General features: G+C 39.7%; 2 protein-coding genes across 4 annotated transcripts in view; one reads left to right on the top strand and one right to left on the bottom strand.

The window, feature by feature from the left end:
* Positions 1-211: 211 nt before the first annotated feature.
* Positions 212-22,291, top strand: part of LOC127494395 (uncharacterized) — a 492,193-nt gene continuing 470,113 nt past the window's right edge. Inside the window, exons 1-6 of the mRNA XM_051860279.1 lie at positions 212-298; positions 1,814-1,987; positions 2,357-2,530; positions 9,411-9,584; positions 15,380-15,553; positions 18,607-18,780. Of these exons, the coding sequence (XP_051716239.1) occupies positions 1,830-1,987; positions 2,357-2,530; positions 9,411-9,584; positions 15,380-15,553; positions 18,607-18,780 (854 nt within the window). The 5' untranslated portion in view covers positions 212-298; positions 1,814-1,829. The remainder of the gene's footprint in view (positions 299-1,813; positions 1,988-2,356; positions 2,531-9,410; positions 9,585-15,379; positions 15,554-18,606; positions 18,781-22,291) is intronic.
* Positions 21,515-22,291, bottom strand: part of LOC127494401 (transmembrane O-methyltransferase homolog) — a 204,330-nt gene continuing 203,553 nt past the window's right edge. Inside the window, exon 4 of one of the 3 annotated variants that reach the window (XM_051860288.1) lies at positions 21,515-22,185. In XM_051860288.1, coding sequence (XP_051716248.1) covers positions 21,874-22,185 — 312 coding nt within the window. In that variant the 3' untranslated portion in view covers positions 21,515-21,873. The remainder of the gene's footprint in view (positions 22,186-22,291) is intronic. The other 2 variants (XM_051860287.1, XM_051860289.1) reach the window with 2 other exon arrangements.

Genomic DNA, 22,291 nt, shown 5'->3' with positions numbered 1-22,291 from the left:
TGATTCTACCTGGAAATAATATAAACATGCTTGACAAGGATTACATCATCATTGCATCATCAGGGATTATGGCTTGCCTTGGGGGCATTCAGAACTTCACCAGTGCAAAGTTTGTACATTAAAGCCAATGAACCACCATTTCAGCCAGCTGAAGCTCACTCCAATATGCTATTAATCTAAAAGCAAACAAAAATAACCCAGCCCTCTCTCTTATTTCCTGCGCTCTCTCTCTCTCTCTGAGTGGATGCTGTGAGTGAGTGGACGGTGTCGGCGTGTGAGTGAGAGTGCTGCGGTACGAGTGAGTGCTCTCTTTTTCTGTTTTCATTTACTGTCTCTGCTTTAAAGTTTTGTTCATACGTTTGTTTGAAAAGAAGGTTCAGGAGGGGGCTTTGAGGTTGTGGAACGCTGTCAACCAGCATTTTGCTGGTCGGCAATGGCGGGCCCACGCCAAACAAAGTTTGAGCAGCTTTCTCGAAGGCATGGGATAAAACTCGCACCTGTAATGAGCTACTGTGTAGAAGTTCGTAGCCTGGCTGTTGGTGAAGTTGTTGGTTTTGACAGTATTATGTCAGTTTAACGAATGAACAGTGCTGTTGTTATTTTCCTTGATACGATTGAGAAGGTAAACAGTGTAGTTCAGAGCGGAGTAGTAATTCAGGACACTTTTACTCCAGTAATGCCGCTGGTTCAGCCAGCAAAAAAGATAACGCTGTCGAATGTGCCACCTTTCATTAAAGATGAGCTCTTGGTTAATGAATTGTCTGATACTATGAAATGTTTTGGCTGTGGGCAAGAGGTTCTGATGATTTTTTGTTTTTGGTGGCGATTTTAATTGTACAGAGAATTATAGAGTAGACAGAAATCACATTGAACCTCATGCTGCTTCAAGTCGTGTTTTAAATGAATTAATTGAGACTCACAGTTTGTAAGACAATACACATGGGTACATAACAGAAAACTTTATTTCCTTGGCCAGATTGGACAGGTTTTATTGTTTAATGTTGTGAAAAGTTGTTTTATTACTGTTTTATCTCTATTGACCAACAAAAAGCATTCGATAGAGTTGAGCACTAGTATTTATGGGACGCCCTAGAAGCATTTGGTTTTAGTTCTGATTTTATTGGTATGATAAAAGTGTTGTACCAGGACACTGAAAGTTTGCTGAGGATCAATGGTGGTTTGAGCGCCCCTTTTAAAGCTAGTAGAGGGATCAGATAGGGTTGTGCACTGTCCGGTATGCTTTACTCATTAGCCAGTGCTGAATAGACTAAGAACCAAGATTAATGGTTTAATATTGCATCATGATATTCAGCATCAAATTTCAGCTTATACTGATGATGTTATGGTCATGGTAAACTGACAAGAAGACATTAATCAGCTGGTTTCTGTTATTAATGATTTTGGAATAATTTCAGCTGCCAAAGTTAATTGGGAGAAGAGTGAAGCACTGGCTGTTGGGAAATGGGAGGGAGGGCTACCAAAATTACCTAGTGGGATGATCTGGAAGAAAGAAGGTTTTAAATATCTAGGTGTGTATCTTGGAGATTCAAATACCCAACAAAAGAATTGGAAAGGGTTTTTGTTAAGTCAAGAATTGTAGTCGAGTTTTATTATAAAACAATGAATGATATAGAAACATTTAAACTACAGTGGTGTTACAATTAGATTTTTTTGTATGGTGGTGGAGGAGGAGTTAATTTTTGATCTGGTTTGGGTTTGATGTGTGTTTAATATTTATGCTGTTATGATTGAATAAAGTTTGTTATTAAAAATCAAAATCAATCTCTCTCTCTCTCTCTCTCTGCGAATGTAGGTTAAGCTACTGTTATATGACAGATGAAGGTTGTTCTGCTCTGACTTCAGCTCTGAAATCAAACCCATCACACCTGAGAGAGCTGAACCTGAGCGAGAATAAACTAGGAGATTCAGGAGTGAAAAACCTCAGTGATCTACTGATGAATCCACAATTCAAGCTGGAGAAACTACAGTTAGTATCATTATACTGTAAAGTTTACTGTTTAGTTTAAGTTGCATTGTTTATACCATAGCATTACATCTTCTGGCCTTTGCCATTCGTCACAGGTAAAATTAGGTGTTCAGCTAGTTGCATTTCAAGTATTTTAATCAATGCACTGATTGTGTATATGTTCTGCAGAAATATCATGAGATTTGCATTTGCTGCTACAATGCTACAATGTTCTAAACAACAGTTTACAACAAAAAGAACTAGTGTGACACAATTACAAGCAGAATATGGGAACTGTAGACTAAATGACAGACTATATGCCTGCTGTAGTTCTTCAATAAGATGTTCATCATAGATCGTAGTCATTTTCTTTTCTCTTTCTGTCTTTAGTCTGAATAGATGCAGTATTACAGAGAAACAGTGTCTCATCCTGACTTCAGCTCTGAAATCAAACCCATCACACCTGAGAGAGCTGGACCTGAGCTGGAATATAATCAAAAACACAGGAGTGAAGCACTTATGTGATGTACTGAAGGATTCACACTGTAAACTGGAGAGATTGAGGTCAGTAACATTCACATACAAGAAAGAAAATGTTTTGATATTGAACGAAACAGAATAAAGAGTTTATTTTTCTAATTTCTCCTAATGTAGTTCATGTGACTGTTATATGATCTACTGATGAACCCACAATTCAAGCTGGAGAAACTTGAGTTAGTATCATTATACTGTACAGCAGTTACAGTGTGATTAAAGTTCACTGTTTAGTTTAAGACAACTGGACTCAAGTCACATCATTTATAGCACTGCATTTTCTGGTGTTTCTCCATCTGAAGAAAGATTAAGAAATACTATTAGTTAACAGCTTGTTATGTGTATCAGTAGAAAGAGTGTGAATATAATCTTTGTGGATATAAAATAGTTGCATATGCTGAAATCTGATAAATGTTTGTTTTGAAACAATACAGAAGTGAGAACAGACTAAAAACAGTGTAACAAATGACAGTAGATTATTCTGACTGAGTTACAGTTATACTGGACTAATGGTACTTTTCACTAAATCTTAATTTATTAAATTCATATAATGCCACTTTTACGAGGTGTAAAATAGGTCTCTGATGTCCCCAGAGTGTGTATGTGAAGTTTTAGCTCAAAATACCCCACAGATCATTTTTTATAGCATGTTAAATTTGTCACTTTTTGAGAGTGAGCAAAAATGCTCCATTTTTGTGTGTCCCTTTAAATGCAAATGAGCTGCTGCTCCCAAGGAGAGGGCGGAGTTTCAAGAGCTCATGTTAGGTATGGCGTTAAATAATGCACCAATTACCTCATGCAGATTCACTGAAAATGTCAGAAACTGTTTAGCCTTTTATGTTCAAACCGGAGTCGGACACTGATGGAGAGACTCGAGAAGAAGTGACAACATGTAGAATTCAACAGGACGTTTCTGAATGGTTAATTGATGAATGTGTGTAGCTAATGTGGAGTTAAAGTCATTGATTAGCATATTCTGTCATAATAGTCTATAAATCGCTCATGTGGGAACTGTTGTAAGATTCCTACAGAGCCAGAGAATATATGCTGCATGAAGATAGAACAGGTATAGTTTAGTTTTATTATGGTTATAACTTATGTTGTCATCTTGCTTTTATGACATGCAAGTATTGCAATTACATGGCCTCACTCTCTTTGTTGTGTGTTCTCGGGGGCGGGGTTTATGTAAATTTTACAGTTGTGATGTCACAAACCTAGAAAGAAGCTTTTTGTAGTCCCTCCCTACCAGCAGCTTTTTATAGTGCTTAAACAGAGAATTCTTTAAAAGAAAATATCTCCCTTTGCATTTGTCATGATTGGATCCCTTGCACCAGATCTCTCGGGCCACCAGAGGGAGCCCTCTCCCGAATATTAGTTTTCAATTGAACTACATTTCCCATACACCCACATATCTGGGACTGATTGCACACACACCTGCCGCCAATCCTCTCATTACCCATGCACTATAAAACACGCACTCACACGCAGTTCTTTGCAAAGTCTTGATCAGCCACGGTTATCATTTCTGAGCGTTTATTCCTGTTTGCTTGCCTGTTATCGATTGGACTGTTGTTTGGACTCTGATTCTTGCCTGCTATTGTTTATCCCTGTCTGCCGCCTGCCCCGACCCCTTTGCCTGTCTCAGTTTACCCTGTCTGCTGCCTGCCTCGACCCTCTGCTTGTTATCTGGTTTATGATTCCTGTACTGCCCTTGTTGTTGAATAAACTGCAAATGGATCAATATACTTCTGAGTCGTTACAGAAGCCACTAAGTGATCCAGCAGCCATTCGCCGCTAAGTGATCCAGCAGCCATTGTTCAACTGTACTCTGAGTTATCTGCTCAAGCCAGTCAGCTGGTGGTACATCAGCATCAACTTACCCGATTGACGACCTTGACAGAGGATTTAGTGAGGTCATTGCAAGGCCTCACTCTCCAGCCAGCCGCACCGCCACCCGCCACAGTAACGACATCCAATCATCCTCCAGAGCAGCCCACCAACACCGTGAGCCCTTGTCTGGCTTTTTCTGAGAAGTTTGACGGCGCTCCCAACAGATGCAAGGGCTTCTTACTTCAATGCTCATTGTTTGTAAATCAACAACCAGCCCTGTATACCACGGATACAAGTAAGATTGCTTTCGTTTGCTCACTTCTGACTGGAAAGGCTCTGGAATGGATTACCGCTGTTTGGAGGTCTGATGGGTCTAGTTTCCACTCTTTTGACCATTTCATGCAACGCTTCCGAAAGGTGTTTGAACGCTCCAGTACTGGTCGCAGCGTGGGTGAACAACTGCTCGCCCTGTCCCAGGGCACCAGCACAGCCGCTGAGTTCACTCTAACCTTCCGCACACTCACTGCTGAAACTGACTGGGTAGAGGATACGCTCAAGCTTCTCTACCGCCATGGTTTAAATCCAGCTCTCCAGACTGAAATGGCTTGCCGCGACGAGGGTCGTTCCTTAAACGAATTCATGGATCTAACGATACAAATAGATAACTTAATGTGATCACGTCCCTCAGCACGAGTCTCTACCACTTCAGCCCCTCCTCTCACAGGGAATCATGAACTCATGCAGCTCAGCTACACACATCTCACACCTGAGGAACGAGAACGGCGGACACAACATCACCTCTGCATGTACTGCGGCCAGCCTGGTCATTACAAGTCCTCATGTCCGGTGAGACCCACCACGAGCAACAACAAAGCAGTGAGTGAGTCGATTCAATCTATACATTGTGTTAAAGTACCAGTTAAAATAATCAGTGGCAGTAAGAAGATAATCGTGGAAGGACTGTTAGACTCAGGAGCAGCTGGCAACTTCATTTCCAAAGAATTCGCTGACAAACATAATCTCGCTCTAACACCCTGTACTTCTCGCTTGGCAGTGGAGGCGCTAGACGGTCGGCCGATTGGAGAGGGCCGAATCACACACATTACCAACCACCTACAGATGCAAACCGGTCTACTTCATCAAGAAACCCTGCAATTCTATGTCATCAGCTCTCCCATTCATTCACTCATCCTGGCTCTGCCTTAGTTACGCCGTCACGATCCCAGTATTTCCTGGAGGAGTGGAGAGATTGTTCAATGGAGCGCGTCCTGTCATCAGAGCTGCATCATGCCCAGATCGCTCATTCCTGTTCATACCATCTCTCACATCACCCAGCCCCGAGGTACCTGGACTCCCTAACGAAGATGCCAATCTCTACGAGGCTTTCAGCAAGGTCAAAGCATCACAATTACCTCCGCACTGCTCCTGGGACTGTGCCATTGAACTCCTCCCTGGCACCACACCGCCCAAAGGCCGAATCTTCCCACTCTCACAACCCGAGTCTGAAGCCATGAAGATATACATAGAGGAGGAATTAGCCAAGGGATTCATCTGTCCCTCCACTTCACCAGCATTGGCCAGTTTCTTCTCTGTCAAAAAGAAAGATGGAAGTCTCCGGCCCTGTATTGATTATCGCGGCCAAAACGACATCACAGTGAAGTTTAGGTACCCCCTTCCACTAGTCCCGGCAGCTCTGGAACAACTCCGCCAAGCAAAATACTTCACAAAACTGGATTTGCGCTCAGCTTACAACCTGATTCGCATCAGAGAGGGGGATGAGTGGAAGACAGCCTTTTCTACATCTTCTGGGCACTACGAATATTTTATACGTTATGCTGTTCGGGCTGTCCAATAGTCCTTCCGTATTCCAGTCAATGATCAACGATGTGTTCCGAGACATGCTAGACAGATGGGTGGTGGTCTATATCAACGACATCCTGGTCTACTCAAATTCCATGGAAGAGCACATCCAACATGTCCGAGCCGTTCTACGCCGTCTCATCCAGCATCAATTATACGCAAAGGCAGAGAAATGTGAGTTCCATCAGACAAAAATGTCATTCCTGGGGTAAGTTATCAGTCATGAGGGAGTGGCTATGGACGATCAAAAGGTCAGAGCGGTGTTGAATTGGCCGAGGCCCCAATCTCTCAAGGAACTTCAACGCTTTCTGGGGTTCGCAAACTTCTATCGGCGTTTCATCAGAAACTTCAGCATCGTGGCGGCACCCCTGACTTCTATGACTCGTCGAAATTCAACTTCACTCAGATGGACCCCCGAGGCTTGTCAGGCTTTTCAAGAATTAAAACACCATTTCACCACTGCTCCCATTCTCCATCATCCAGACCCCAGCAAAGACCTTCATCGTGGAGGTAGATGCCTCCAGCACAGGTATTGGGGCGGTGCTTTCACAACGACACAAGCCGTCTAACAAAATGTTCCCCTGCGCTTACTTCTCGAGGAAGCTCTCTCCTGCTGAACGTAACTACGACATGGGAAACCGCGAGCTGCTCGCCATGAAAGCAGCTATGGAGGAGTGGCGTCACTGGCTCGAGGGAACCCAGCTACCCTTTACTGTCCTAACCGACCACAAGAACCTGGAATACTTGAAGTCTGCCAAACGTTTGAATCCTCGTCAGGCCAGATGGGCCCTCTTTTTCACACGCTTTCACTTCACTGTCACGTATTGTCCCGGCTCCAAAAACACTAAAGCTGACGCACTCTCCAGAATCCACGAAGGTAATGAACAGCCCCACAATCACGAAACCGTAATTCCCACCAATCTCCTGGTGGCACCGGTCCAGCGGGACATCTCCACCGAAATAGACTTGGCAAACACTCAAACACCACCACTACCCGAATGTCTGCCAGAACTCGTATACGTTCCTGATCAACATCGTGACAAGCTGCTACATCACGTTCACGACAGTCCAAGTTCAGGTCATCCAGGTATCAGTGCCACACTGCAGCTGCTCAAAAACAAGTATTGGTGGTTCTCCATGTCCGAGGATACAGCTTGCTTCGTGTCCCATTGTGCAACTTGCAATACCACCAAATCCTCTCACCAAGTACCAGCCGGGTTGCTCCAACCTCTGCCCATTCCACACCGACCCTGGTCACATATAGCAATAGACTTTGTCACAGACCTCCCCAACTCTCAAGGCAACACTACCATTCTGACTGTTGTAGACCGCTTCTCGAAATCTTGTCGTCTGATTCCCCTGCCGAAGTTACCCACCGACATGGAAACAGCCGAGACTCTATGCAACTATGTATTCCAATTTTTATGGTCTGCCAGAGGACATAGTGTCTGACAGGGGCCCACAATTCACCTCCAGACTTTGGTCAGCCTTCTTCCGCCTCCTCAACGTTAACATCAGTCTCACCTCCGGCTACAATCCTCAGTCAAACGGTCAAACGGAGAGGCTGAATCAAGAGCTTGCCCGCTTCCTCAGGGCTCGTTGTCACAGCCATCAATCAGACTGGAGTCGTTATCTCATATGGGCCGAGTACGCCTAGAACTCCCTACAGAAACCAGCCACAGGTCTCACTCCTTTCAAATGCGTGCTAAGCTTCCAACCTCTGCTATTTCCATGGTCAGGAGAGCCTTCCAAGCTGCCAGCTGTCAATGAGTGGTTACAACGGAGCAAGGAGACATGGAACCGTGCCCACATTCACCTGCAACGAGCCATAAGACGACAAAGAGATCCAAGCCAACCGCCATCGGCGCCCAGCTCCTGAATACACCCCTGACCAATGGGTTTGGCTATCTACCCGGGATCTTCGTCTCCATCAGCCGTACAAGAAACTCAGTCCTAGGTATGTGGGTCCATTCAAAATCATTAGACAAATCACTCCAGTTTCATTTCATTTACAACTCCCTGCTAATTATCGCATTTCTCCTACATTTCATGTTTCGCTGCTGAAACCTGCTGACGGTCCGGGAGAGGGTCAGGGGACCACTGAGGCCGAGGACCAGAGACCCCCACCATTGCTGATTGACAACGAGGTGGTATACCAGGTCCGAGACCTGCTCGATTCACGACGGCAATACCTGGTCGACTGGGAGGGTTACGGTCCGGAGGAACGATCCTGGGTCAATGCCAAGGACATTCTCGACCCCTCGCTCAGTGATTAGTTTCATAGGACACATCCAGAGGAACCGGCCCCCAGACCCAGAGGGAGACCCTGATGTCGGTTGCCTCCTCGCGTCAGGAGCCGCTCGCCGCCAGATCTCTCGGGCCGCCAGAGGGAGCCCTCTCCCGAATATTAGTTTTCAATTGGACTACATTTCCCATACACCCACATACCTGGGACTGATTGCACACACACCTGCCGCCAATCCTCTCATTACCCATGCACTATAAAACACACACTCACACGCAGTTCTTTGCGAAGTCTTGATCAGCCACGGTTATCATTTCTGAGCATTTATTCCTGTTTGCTTGCCTGTTGTCGATTGGACTGTTGTTTGGACTCTTGCTGCCTGCCTACTCGACTGCCTGCTATTGTTTATCTCTGTCTGCCGCCTGTCCCGACCCCTTTGCCTGTCTCAGTTTACCCTGTCTGCCGCCTGCCTCGACCCTCTGCCTGTTATCTGGTTTATGATTCCTGTACTGGCCTTGTTGTTGAATAAACTGCAAATGGATCAATATACTTCTGAGTCGTTACAGCATTGAACTTTAAACGTTGTAACTTTGCAGATGTTGTTTATGCTCAAACAACAACATTACACACTAACTAAAGTTAAAAAAGTGAAATCATAATCAACCACCCCTTTAAGAAAAATGATGTGAATTTAGAGGTTGTAAACTACACTTTAAAATGACTTAAAATCGTGAGTCATGTACAACATTTTATGTTGAAATGTGACGTCAGTCCATTTAAATGTATACTTTTCTATTGTTTCTATATTGATCCATTGTACTAGTGTCCTCAAATGCTCCTGTCTTGATTTGTTCATATCATTAAGTTTCCATGATTTTGCTGGTGTATTAGTGACTGTATTGCATTATTAATGATTGATTTAACTCACACATGAACTGAACATGGATTTGAGTCATTTTGTCTTTCTGTCTTCAGTCTGAGTGGATACAGTATTACAGAGAAACAGTGTGTCATCCTGACTTCAGCTCTGAAATCAAACCCATCACACCTGAGAGAGCTGAACCTGAGCGGGAATATAATAGAAAACACAGGAGTGAAGCACTTATGTAACGTACTGAAGGATTCAGACTGTAAACTGGAGAGATTGAGGTCAGTAACATTCACATACAAGAATCAAAATGCCAAAAATCACTTCAACAGTTTAAACTAAAACACTTTATACTCAGTATCATGAAGAGCCTGAGTTCACATTATATTTGTGTAAAATTTTTCACCTTAATATTTTGTGATCTGGTAAAATGAAGATGATCTCACTTCCTCTGTCTGTTTTATTTACTTATGAAGATGATGTGACTTTACAGAATAAAGAGTTATTTTCTACTCTCTCTCTCTCTCTCTCTCTCTCTCTCTCTGTGCGCATGTGCGAGTGTGGTGGGAAGAGTGGAGCGTTGGTTAGAGTGAGCGTGAAAAACTGTTCTTTTTTCAGCTTTTTCTTCTTTTTTTCCCCCTTTTTTTGGCAAACTTATTTATAATCTAGGAAGGACTTTTGTACTTTAAGCCGCTCGCGGCTTTTGTCGCGTGATGGTATGGCGACTGAATCTGTGCAAGTAAACCCTCATCTAACGATGCAAAATGGGTGCAGGTGTGTGCCCGAGACCGGCGTCAGCGTGGAGGATGTACTCGTAGTGGTGGGAGAATTGGTTGGTTTTGAGAATATTCTCTCAGCATCACGAATGAATAAGGCTATTGTAGTGTTTTTGAAAACGGAGCAATTAGTAAACCAGCTGACAGAGAGCGGAATTTGGATTAAAGAAATGTTTGTGCCCGTGACTCCTTTAGCGGCTCCGGCTACTAAAGTAACAATTTCAAATGTACCACCTTTCATTTCAAATGACGTGATTACCAAAGAGTTGACGTGATATGGAAAAATTGCAAGCCCAGTCAGAATGATTCCGTTAGGATGTAAAAACACGGCATTGAAACACGTTCTTTCTTTCAGACGGCAAGTTTTGATGTTTCTCTCTTCCCCTGAGCGCACGTTAGAGATCTCATTTCGCGTGAGTCATGGAGAAAATTCATATATGCTGTATGCAAGTACTGACAATCTTAAGTGCTTTGAATGTGGAAATTTAGGCCACAAACGTTTCTCTTGCCCGAATAAGAAAGTGGATGATGAACAGCGTTTGCCTGTCGATACAACGCAAAACGGCTCGTCCAAAGACAACGATACTGACAATGTGGAAATTACGATTCGACAAAATCAAGCGACAGAGAAGAAAAGGCCTTCTGAGGGAGTCATCGGGCACAATGAGGTGAGTGAAAGCGATGCTGATGCTGAGGGTGCGCAAGCTGGATGTAGTTATGCAGTTGTCAGACATTTAAGTTAGGAAGTTGAAAATGTGGTCAATAATGAGAATGTGACTCAGACAGATGTACAAGCAGTAGAGGAAGGCTCAGTTGATGAGTTGGATGGAATGTCTCAATGTACTGATGATAGCATGAAAGATGATGAACAATGGTTTGAAGGAGCAGAGATGCCAAAAGTGATGAAAGAAGACTTGAATACTGTGGCTCAAATCAGTGAATTTCTTGATGAAACGAAGGGTAGAAAAGTTGAAGTGAGTGATTTCTTTCCAGATTTGGACAAGTTTGTAGCATCTGTTATGTGGGCAAGGAGACTTAGTAGTCATGAAGAGCTCTCATAGCAGAAGCGTTTTAGACTAAAGAAACACATTACTGCAATCCGACAAAGTAAAACAGGAAAAGTTAGGCCAAAGGGGGGAAAAATCCAACTAATCAATATGATTAATATGATTTTCTTCTTGTCTGCTTTCTTTTTTAATCTCTCTTCTTCTCATGGAGACTTTACGGGTGGGATCCTTGAATGTTAATGGGATGAGGGATAGGGGGAAGGCAGAAACGGTCATAGAATTTATCAGGTTGAAAAATTTAAATGTGATTTTCTTACAAGAAACTCATAGTGATTTGAGCAATGAGGTTGACTGGAGGCTGTGGTGGGGCAATGAGTGTGCTCTTACTCATGGTACTAACTTGAGTGCAGGAGTTGCAATTCTTTTCTCTCCAACCACTAAAGTTAAAATCTTGTATAAAAAAGAAATTGAGCCAGGACGGTTATTGGCAGTTAGAGCTGATATTAATGGTCTGATTTTTGTATTTGTTAATATCTATGCACCTAATAATGCATCTGATAGGATAAATACGTTTAATAAGTTGAATGTATTTTTAAAACAACAGCAGGTTAATGATTTGATAATTTTAGGAGGGGATTGGAACTGTACACTTGATCCTTCTTTTGATAGAAATGGAGAAGAACCTAATTTTCAATCACCTACTGTTTTAGCTAATATTATTGAAACTTTTAATTTTGCAGATATTTGGAGAAAATAATCCCTTGGTAAAACAATATACTTGGATAAAGGTAAATGAGAGTAGAATTTCAGCTGCACGTTTAGACAGATTGTATTTATCAAACAATATGAAAAATAGAGTTGTACATACAGCTATTGTCCCCACTCATTTTACTTATCACAAGCTTATTACGGTTGACTGCACATTGATATCTAGAAGAAATAAGAGTTCCTATTGGCATTTTAATGTCAAGTTACTGCAAGACAAAAGTTTTTGTGAGTCTTTTAAGTATTTTTGGGAAACTTGGAAAAGTGAAAAAAGCAGATATGAGAATGTAATTCTTTGGTGGGAAATTGGTAAAGCACATATAAGGGAATTTTGTCAACAATATACATCTTATTCAACCTTGAGTTTGAAACAGACTTTGGAGTGGATTGAGAAAGAAATTTTAGTCATTGAAGAAAAAATGATGAGAGATCCTACTGCTAACATACAAGAGTGGTCTGATAAGAAATTAAAGTTGAGTTCTATTCTAAATGAGAGAGTGAAAGGTGCTCTTGTGAGGAGCAGGTTTTTATCAATGAAAGACATGGATGGTCCTACTTCTTTTTTTTTTAACTTGGAACATAAAAGTGTACAAGAAAGAAAAATGTATAGTTTGAAAAACAGTCATGGTCGCGATACAAGCGATCCTGTAGAAATGCAAAGATTGGCAGTGGACTTTTATTCTAAGTTATATTCTGCCGAGAACACAGATGAGAGGAGCCAAAATGAACTTTTGCAAAATCTTCCCTGTTTAACCGCTGAAGATAAACAAATTTTGGATACGGAACTTTCCTTTGGGGAATTAAGCGCTGCAGTACTAGGACTTGCTTCAGGTCGCACCCCAGGTATAGATGGACTTCCTGGCGAGTTTTACAAGCACTTTTGGACTTTAATTGGAGCTGATTTCTATGAAGTACTACAAGAAGTTTTTCGTATTGGTTTGATGCCTAAAAGTTGTCAACGAGCAGTTTTAACACTACTTCCCAAGAAAGGTGATCTTACCTTAATAAAGAATTGGAGACCAGTTGCAGTTCTATGTTCTGAATATAAACTAATATCAAAGTGCTTGGCTAACAGGTTAAACAAAATATTGCATAAAATTATACACAAAGATCAATCCTATTGTATAAAAGATAGATGTATCACTGATAATTTGCATTTAGTACGTGATGTTATTGATTATGCTTTGAAAAATAATGATGATATAGGAATCTTATCACTAGACCAGGAAAAGGCATTTGATCGAGTTGATCACCAGTTTCTTTTCAGAGTTTTAAAAGGTTTTGGTTTTGGAGATAAATTTGTTGCAATGATAAAATTGTTGTACAAGAATGCCACATATATGATAAAAATGGCGGGTGGACTGAGTGTTCCTGTTAAAGTACAGAGGGGCATAAGACAGGGATGCCCACTCTCAGGTCAACTGTATAGTTTAGTCATTGAACCTCTTCTCTGTAAAATAAGAGAGAAAAGCTAACTGGATTACAGACAAACGTCTTAAATTGTTATGATTGTATAAAAGTCTCAGCATATGCTGATGATATCACTGTTGTTTTAAGAAATGAAAATGATGTTCAGGTTTTAACAGATATTTTAGAGAGTTATGGGAAAGCTTCATCTGCCAAAGTAAATTGGCATAAAAGTGATGCCCTGTGGTGTGGTTTGGATTGTAATAGTCCAACACTTCCAGGTAGATTACAGTGGGGAAGGTCTGGGTTAAAGTACTTGGGGATATTTTTAGGAAGAGAGGATTATAAGAGAAAGAATTGGGAGGGCCTGATGGAAAAGGTGTCTGCTAGGTTGTCTCGTTGGCATTGGCTGCTCCCCCAGCTATCATACAGGGGAAGAGTTTTGGTCTGCAACAACCTTGTAGCCTCATCCTTATGGCACAAAATGATTGTCTTAGAACCCACTGAGGAACTGGTGGAAAGTATTCAAAAACATCTTTTTTGGACAGCAAAACCAGGTCTGGACAGCATTGGCTAAGAGCACCTGTGTTATCTAACCAGACAAGAAGGAGGCCAAGGATTGGTGGACATTAAAAGTAGAATAAAGACATTTAGACTTCAGACAGCAAAAAGATTACTTTATGGAAAAGATGTAAGCTGGGCTGGAATAGCTTGTGCCCTCCTAAGAAAAGGAGGAAGTATGGGATTAGACCGACATCTTTTTCTTATGGACACTCAAGGAGTTGATTTGTCTGCATTGACACCTTTCTATCGGTCCATGTTGAAAGCCTGGAAAATTCTAAGAACATCAAGGAATCTTAAGGATGTGAAAGGTTTGTGGATGAGAGAAGAACCCCTATTACACAATCCTATTGTGGATGTAGAAATTTTGAAGTCAGCATCAATGAGGACTGCTTTAAGGAATGCTGGAATTACAAAGATTGGACATTTAATGACAACGGGTGGATGGATGTCTGCTGAGGTGCTGGCTGCTGGGCTTGGTGTGAGGTCGGTTCGCTTGGCACAGAGACTGTTGAGTGAGCTTTTTGGGTATTTATCCATGGATTCTAAACATGTTCTGGAAACAACTAATGAAGATACGGAAATCATTTTCCCGGAGTTAAAAATTGTACCTGCCTTTGATGATTTTCAAGAAAGGGAAGGGACTTTGCTTACCTTCAGGACTCCTGAACTAGAATTTTTCAGTGAAACCGGGAAAAAAGCACTGTATGTCACCTGTGTCAAAGTTTTACATATGAACTCTTTAGAGGGACTAAAAGAATCTAAATGGCAAGAGGATTTTGGATCAGGAGTTTCCCCTAAAGGTAGCTAGAGAACCTTGTACAAGGCGGCCATTGAGAAAAGGTCCGGGGACCTTCAGTGGAGAATTGTGCATGGTTTAATAGCTACAAACAGACACAGAGCGCACCTTGATCCACAGGTAGAGGAAGGGTGTCTTTTTTGTGGGCAAATAGAAACTGTTTTTCATTTATTTTTTTACTGTGGTAGACTTGAAGCTTTGTTATCTAAATTAGAAGAATGGTGTAGAATTTTAGGAGAAGTGTTCTCACCTATACTTTTTATTTATGGGCCGAAGTATAACAAAAACAGGAAGCAGATCCATGTGATGCTTAATTTCTTGTTTGGGCAGGCCAAAATGGCAATCTGGCTATCACGCAAAAGTAAACAAAATGGTATGGGATCAAATGATGCAGTGTTAATTTTAAAGGGTCTAATAAAATCAAGGTTAAAGGCAGAATATGCTTATTATCAACTGGTCAAAGATATGGAGACTTTTAATTGTATTTGGGGAGTAAATGAATGTTTATGTGGAATCAACAGTGATGGCTCGCTACAAATTCATATCTGAGTTTTTATGTATGTATTTATTTTATTTATTTATTTAATTTTTTTTTTTTTTTTGGTTGGAATTGATATGTATTCATTATTATTTGCGATATAATGATGGTATGTTTTTGTATTTAATGTAATTGTGTGATCTTTAGGAAGGAATTGTAAATTAAAGGATTGTTAAAGTCAAAGTCTCTCTCTCTCTCTCTCTCTCTCTCTCTGCTAATGTAGGTTAGGCTGCTGTGATATGACAGAAGAAGGTTGTTCTGCTCTGACTTCAGCTCTGAAATCAAACCCATCACACCTGAGAGAGCTGGACCTGAGCGTGAATAATCTAGGAGACTCTGGAGTGAAAAACCTCAGTGATCTACTGATGAACCCACAATTCAAGCTGGAGAAACTAGAGTTAGTATCATTATACTGTACAGTTTACTGTTTGATTAAAGTTGTTAATCTGTTTAGTTTGAGACAACTGGACTCAAGTCACATCATTTATAGCGCTGCACTTTCTGCTGTTTCTCCATCTGAAGAAAGATTCAGAAATACTATTAGTTAACAGCTTGTTATGTGTGTCAGTAGAAAGAGCATTAAACTTTAAAGCATTTGAAACTTTGTGGCTATACATTTTTTCATATGCTGAAATCTGACAAATCTTTGCTTTGAAACAATACAGAAGTGAAAACAGACTAAAAACAGCGTAACAAATGACAGTAGATTATTCTGACAAAGTTACAGTTATACTGGAATAATGGTACTTTTCACTAAATCTTAATTTATTAAAGGATTAGTTCACTTTCATATGAAAATTAGCCCGAGCTTTACTCACCCTCAAGCCATGCTAGGTGTACAGTGCTCAGCGTAAATGAGTACACCCTCTTTGATAAGTAACATTTTAAACAATATCTCAATGAACACAAAAACAATTTCCAAAATGTTGACAAAACTAGTTTTATATAACATCTTTTCAACTTATAACATGAAAGTAAGGTTAATAATATAACTTAGAGAACAAAATGTTCAGTTTTACTCAAATTAGGGTGATGCAAAAATGAGTACACCCCACTGAAAGTCTCTGGAGCAAAGCTAAATTTTAGACTACAAATGTCTAATTTAACAAGAATTCAACCACAGGTGAGACTAATTATTCATTACACAGGTGTCCAGCAGACAGTTGACTATAAAAGGGTGTTAAAACCCCTTCCCATTTCATGCTGTCAGCAATGGCACCACATGGAAGAGAAATGTCACAAGACTTGAGAAAGAAAATAATTTCTTTGCACCAGAAAGGTGAAGGCTACAAGAAGATTGGCAAAGCTTTACTTATCAGTCAGAATACTGTAGCAAAAGTGGTACAAAAATTTTAAAAAGATGGAACTGCAACCATCTCACAGAGACGTGCAGGTCGTCCATGGAAGTTAACACCTCAACAGGAGCGTCTTCTGATGAGAAGGGCTGAAGAAAATCGGCATACAAGTTCACTGCAGTTATCTAAAGAAGTAAAAAGCCAAACTGGGATGACTATTTCCTGTGACACAATACGGTGTACACTGCAGAGGAATGGCATGCATGGGTGCTGTCCACGAAAGAAGCCTCTCCTAAAGCCCAGACACAAAAAAGCCCGCCTACAGTTGCCAGGGCCCATGCTGACAAAGATGAAGACTACTGGGACTCTATACTCTGGAGTGATGAGAACAAGATAAATGTTTTTGGAACTGATGGCTTCAAAACTGTATGGCGTCGCAAAGGTGAGGAATACAAAGAAAAATGCATGGTGCCTACAGTGACACATGGTGGTGTCAGTGTCCTTATGTGGGGCTGCATGAGTGCTGCTGGTGTCAGGGAGCTGCATTTCATTGATGGCGTCATGAATTCACAGATGTAATGCTCTATACTGAAAGAGAAGATGCTACTATCACTCCATGCCCTTGGGCGTCGTGCACTTTTCCAACATGACAATGATCCTAAACACACATCTAAGGCCACTGTTGGATTTCTGAAGAAGAACAGCGTGAAAGTGATTCAGTGGCTCCTGATCTGAACCCGATCGAACACCTATGGAGAATTCTGAAGAGACAGGTTGAGCATCACTCTCCATCCAGCATCCAGTCTCTAAAAGAGGTCATTCTTGAAGAATGGAAAAAGATAGATGTTGCAAAATGTCGCCAACTTGTTCATTCCATGCCTAGAAGACTTGTTGCTGACATTAAAAATCATGGAGGCCATACAAAGTACTAGATTTAGTAGTTTTTGTTGTGGGGTGTACTCATTTTTGCATCACCTTAAATTACACATTTTTCAGTTTTATTCAAATTAAGTTATATTATTAACCTTACTTTCATGTTATAAGTTAAACAGATGTTATATTAAACTTAGTCTTGTCAACATTTTGGAAAATTTTTTTGTGTTCATTGAGATATTGTTTAAAATGTTAGTTTTCAAAGGTGGTGTACTCATTTACGCTGAGCACTGTATATGACTTTCGTCTTTCTGATGAACACAGTCTGAGAAATATTTATAAATATTGTGACACAGCTGAGATTTATAATGGCAGTGATAGGGATCAGTGAGTATGAGCTGAAGAAAGTGTCTTCATCCACTTCCATTCATCATAAACGTGTACTCCACATGGCTACGGGGGGTTAATAAAGGCCTTCTGAAGTGAAGCGATGCATGTGTGTAAAATAAAAATATGAATATCCAAGTTATGAAGTCAAATATCTAGCTTCTGCCAGAACGCCTTCCGAATTCAAGTTACGAAGAAAGTGTAAACTGGCGTGACAGTTAAGCTTTTTCCGTAAGTCGAATAGGGAAGGTGTAGGACATAGTGTAAGCGTTTTGAACTGCAAGAGTTTTACCCTTTCTTCGTAAGTTGAATATGGAAGGCGGTCTGGCGGAAGCTAGATATTTTTACTTCATAACTTGTTAAATATGCATTTTTTTTTATTTTTTTATTTTTTTACACAAATGCATCATTTTGCTTCAGAAGGCCTTTATTAACCCCCCGTAGCTGTGTGGAGCACATATTTATGATGGATGGATGTGGATGGAGACACTTTCTTCAGCTCATACTCGTTTGGTAACGCTTACTGCCATTATATATCTTGGATGTGCTCTGTAAATGCACTTTAAAATGACAAAATAAATTGTGATTCATGTACACAATTTTCTTCCATTGAAAATGTGAAATCTGTCCATTTAAATGTATACTTTTATATTGTTTCTATATTGGTTCTATATATTAATCTACAGTGATAAATTCACTTATTTGTGGAGTGAGGACGGGTCCAGACTTGGATTGTAACTAGTGTCCTCAAATGCTCCTGTCTTGGTTTGTTCATATCATGAAGTTTCCATGATTTTGCTGGTGTATTAGTGACTGTATGGCATTTATTCATGATTCATTTAACTCACACATGAACTGAACATGGATTTGAGTCATTTTCTCTTTCTGTCTTCAGACTGAGTGGATGCAGTATTACAGAGAAACAGTGTGTCATCCTGACTTCAGCTCTGAAATCAAACCCATCACACCTGAGAGAGCTGAACCTGAGCTGGAATATAATAAAAAACACAGGAGTGAAGCACTTATGTGACGTACTGAAGGATTCACACTGTAAACTGGAGAGATTGAGGTCAGTAACATTCACATACAAGAATCAAAATGCTGAAAATCACTTCAACAGTTTAAACTAAAACACTTTATACTCAATATCTCATGAAGAGCCTGAGTTCACATTATATTTGTGTAAAATTCTTCACCTTAATGATTTGTTTGTAAGATAATCTCTCTTCCTCTGTTTGTGTCTTTCTAGTCTACAGGACTGTGGCATTACAGATGTTTCTTCTGTAACTCAGTCTTTGACTAACTCAAAAGCTCTGCAGTTTTTAAAAGATCTTGATCTGAGACACAATAAGATACGAGACTCAAAGCAGCGGCTCCGTGACGTGCTACGAGACTCAAACTGTGTCCTGAGGTGAGGAAACATCACTGTGATATTAAAGATCTTCATTTACCTCTGATATGAGAACAAACCTTTCAGATATTAGTGGAGGAAATTATCATTAAGCTTTAATGCAATAAAGGGTTTGTGTGAGAACAAAATATAAAGCTTTATTCAACAACACCTGCTTTATTAACTGTCAGTAGAAGTGAATCATTTCAGTTTGAAAAGTCATTCATGTTTTAAATGTATTTAAACAAATATTGTTTGAGAAAAATCTCTGCAAGATCATGTAAAGTCAGTAATTAATCTGAATACAGGAATTTAATGTAACTTCTTTTTACTCAAAAAACATTTATTATAAGTAATTTTCACTTTGTTCCACTGAACACTGATTGTTTTCTCTTCTGTTCCTCCTTACAGAGTAAATGAAGATTATCCACCAAACGTCCCTGATTGATCGTTTACATCAGTTTAAATCTGTGAAATGATCATGAGAGGATCAGTGACCATCAGATGATCCACAGAAGAGTCTCTACTGCGTCTATGAGGGGAAATAAATGTGTGATTAATGTGTAAATGTGTTTCATAAAGGTGGAAGAGACTCTTTACAGTTAAATAAAGCAGCATGTGTGTTAGCATGAGTATCAGAAACATGTGATATTGAATGATTAATGTTGCTTTAATATTCAGTCAGATGATGGTTTTGTGTTATTTAAAGGAGGAACAGGAGGAAGAAGCTCAGATGAGTCTGTCAGCAGAAATCTTCAGTATCAGGCCTACAAATATAATAATGTTTGGATTAAACTCACCCATAATGATTAAAATGTTTCTAATCATAAATGTGATCGTCAAGTGTAGCACATAAATGATATAATATGATATAAAGTAAATCTACAATCAAATTCGCATGTTAAAAAGTTTTTTCAAACCTACATTTTATGCACAGAATATATTTGTTTATTTTTGCTATTCTGTTTTATTTTATAATATTTTATCTCTGTGTCTGTTGTTAAAGCACAGATCTACAGTATATTGTGTTTGTTCTGTGGATGGAGTCTCTTCTCCTCTACAGACCAACTAAACATTTTTACCAGTTAACAGCATTTTGTACCTTCACTTGCTCTGGTCTAGAGAGTCTAATGCATTTTGTTTAGAAATTATAATCTTCTCTTTCACCACATTTACATTCACATGGAAATAAAATGATAAATATACAGTTAAGACTATATTTGTGTGAAAAGTTCACTTTATTGAAGCTTCATAAGCAGATGCAGAGATTCTCCTGCTGAACCTCATGTGCTGTTGTGGGTCAGTTTGACCCGTTTTGATCTTTGAGTTGTCGAAAATATCAGTTAGCCTGTTTTTGTTTTTTTTTTTCTTTTTCCTAGAAATTTTGTGACTTTTTTTTTCTCATTTAGGGTCATGAACATGCATGCAAAATTTATATTTATAACTACAGATATTTTGTTGTGTTGGTTTTAAACTACCCTAGTGAAGGTAAAAAGGAGCTGTTTCTCTTATTTCAATACTGAAAAATATTTAGTCAGCCACATATGGTAAAAATTAACTATCTTTTTCCAATCTTTCAATCTATCTGAAATACTATCTAATCTACGGAAGAGGATTAGGGCCAAACAATAATAAAAAAATAAAACCATCTCAAGATTATTCATTATGAGAAATTAAACTGTTTTTCAAGAAAAAATTTGAAATACAATGTTGTTTCAATGATGAACTTGTTGCAAGAAAAAAACTCATTACATTTTGAGAATAAATTTGTATTTGGAGAAAAACACTCCAAATACAAATGTGGAGAATAAACGAATTCGATCAGTGTCCATTATATACTGATAGAGGACATAACAGATCACTTAATCAAGATATATTTTAGACTTTCTTTCAATAAGAAAGAAATACTATCAGCTTTAGCTAATTATAACTGAATAATTATTAGCATATGAACTTTAAAGACAATTTTCAAGCTTCTGGATCTTTTTAGAAGAAAAAACAGTTCAATTTGTGCAATCAATGTTCTCGCTTAATAACAACCAGTGGATGAGAAGAAATGAGACTTTCAGGAACAACTTAACATGAAAAAAACTCTTAATGTGTCTTAATGTACTGAGACAGTGATATTAAAAGACAAACTCAGTAAACATCATACTAATAAATCATAATATCTATGAGCAGATGAGCCCAGAATATGAACAACACGTTTAATTACACGTTAAGTGTTTTCCTCCCATAGAAAACTGTTATAAAGAAAACGTCTGCACACTTCTCCAGGTGGAGCGTTTCTTTTCAAAAACTGTTTCTTTAATGATTTCCAAGTCTTTTTCCTCCACCTAATCATTTATCTTATGATATGGAGATCTGACATACTTTATTTTAATTATTCACATTTATAAGTTCTGAAATTTCCACTTAAATTACTAATAGTAGCTATAATTTCTTGACAAAAGGGTAGTGAGTAGATTTTTATTCATTTCATTTATATATTGAACAAGTTCAAACTAAAGTACAACAGTAGGGCAATAAACATTAGTTGAACAGAATTAACATCACTTTAGTCCTGAGACTCGACTAGGAAGATCATATCAGAAGACAAAACTAAACAAGCATATAATAATTATGTTGAGTGGATGAGTGGAGTTTTCCTGTTTGACAGATTAAAACATGAGAATATCTTGAACTTGTGTTAACCACAGACCTTATTTCAGGGATTTAACCAGAAACCCACTGACTTTGGGCCGATGGAAGCAGAAGTGCTGAAATGTGAACTCAGTTGTGGGTTTGAGGACTCATTCCTGTATGGCAGCGTATCTCCATCAGTCCATGGAGTTGTCTGCCCACGCTGAAGCTCTGCGGTCTGGCTGTCACGTACTCCAGAAGGTCTGGAGCTCCAGGCGTCAGAGCTCTGTTGATCAACACAACACAGGAGGTAGAGAGCAGATTCCCTCTCTGTAAGGCCAGCAGGTCTTGAAGGTAAAGCTCAGGGTCATGATCCATTAGAACCAGATCCAGACCATCATTCCCAGTGTGAGAGGGTAAAGAAGAGATGGCCTCAGCCGAGGAGCATGTCAGCACCTGAAACTGAGCAAGAACATGCTGAGCTCATTTAACCATGGTTAACAATAATGAGTAAGATATTTCAGTAATTAACTGAATTAAGGAAATGCACTACAGATCAAACTAATGA

Source organism: Ctenopharyngodon idella, chromosome 14, assembly GCF_019924925.1.
Source record: "Ctenopharyngodon idella isolate HZGC_01 chromosome 14, HZGC01, whole genome shotgun sequence".
In the NCBI taxonomy this organism is placed as follows: domain Eukaryota; kingdom Metazoa; phylum Chordata; class Actinopteri; order Cypriniformes; family Xenocyprididae; genus Ctenopharyngodon; species Ctenopharyngodon idella.
Note: the sequence above shows the minus strand (reverse complement) of the source record. Positions and strands in the feature narration are given on the sequence as shown.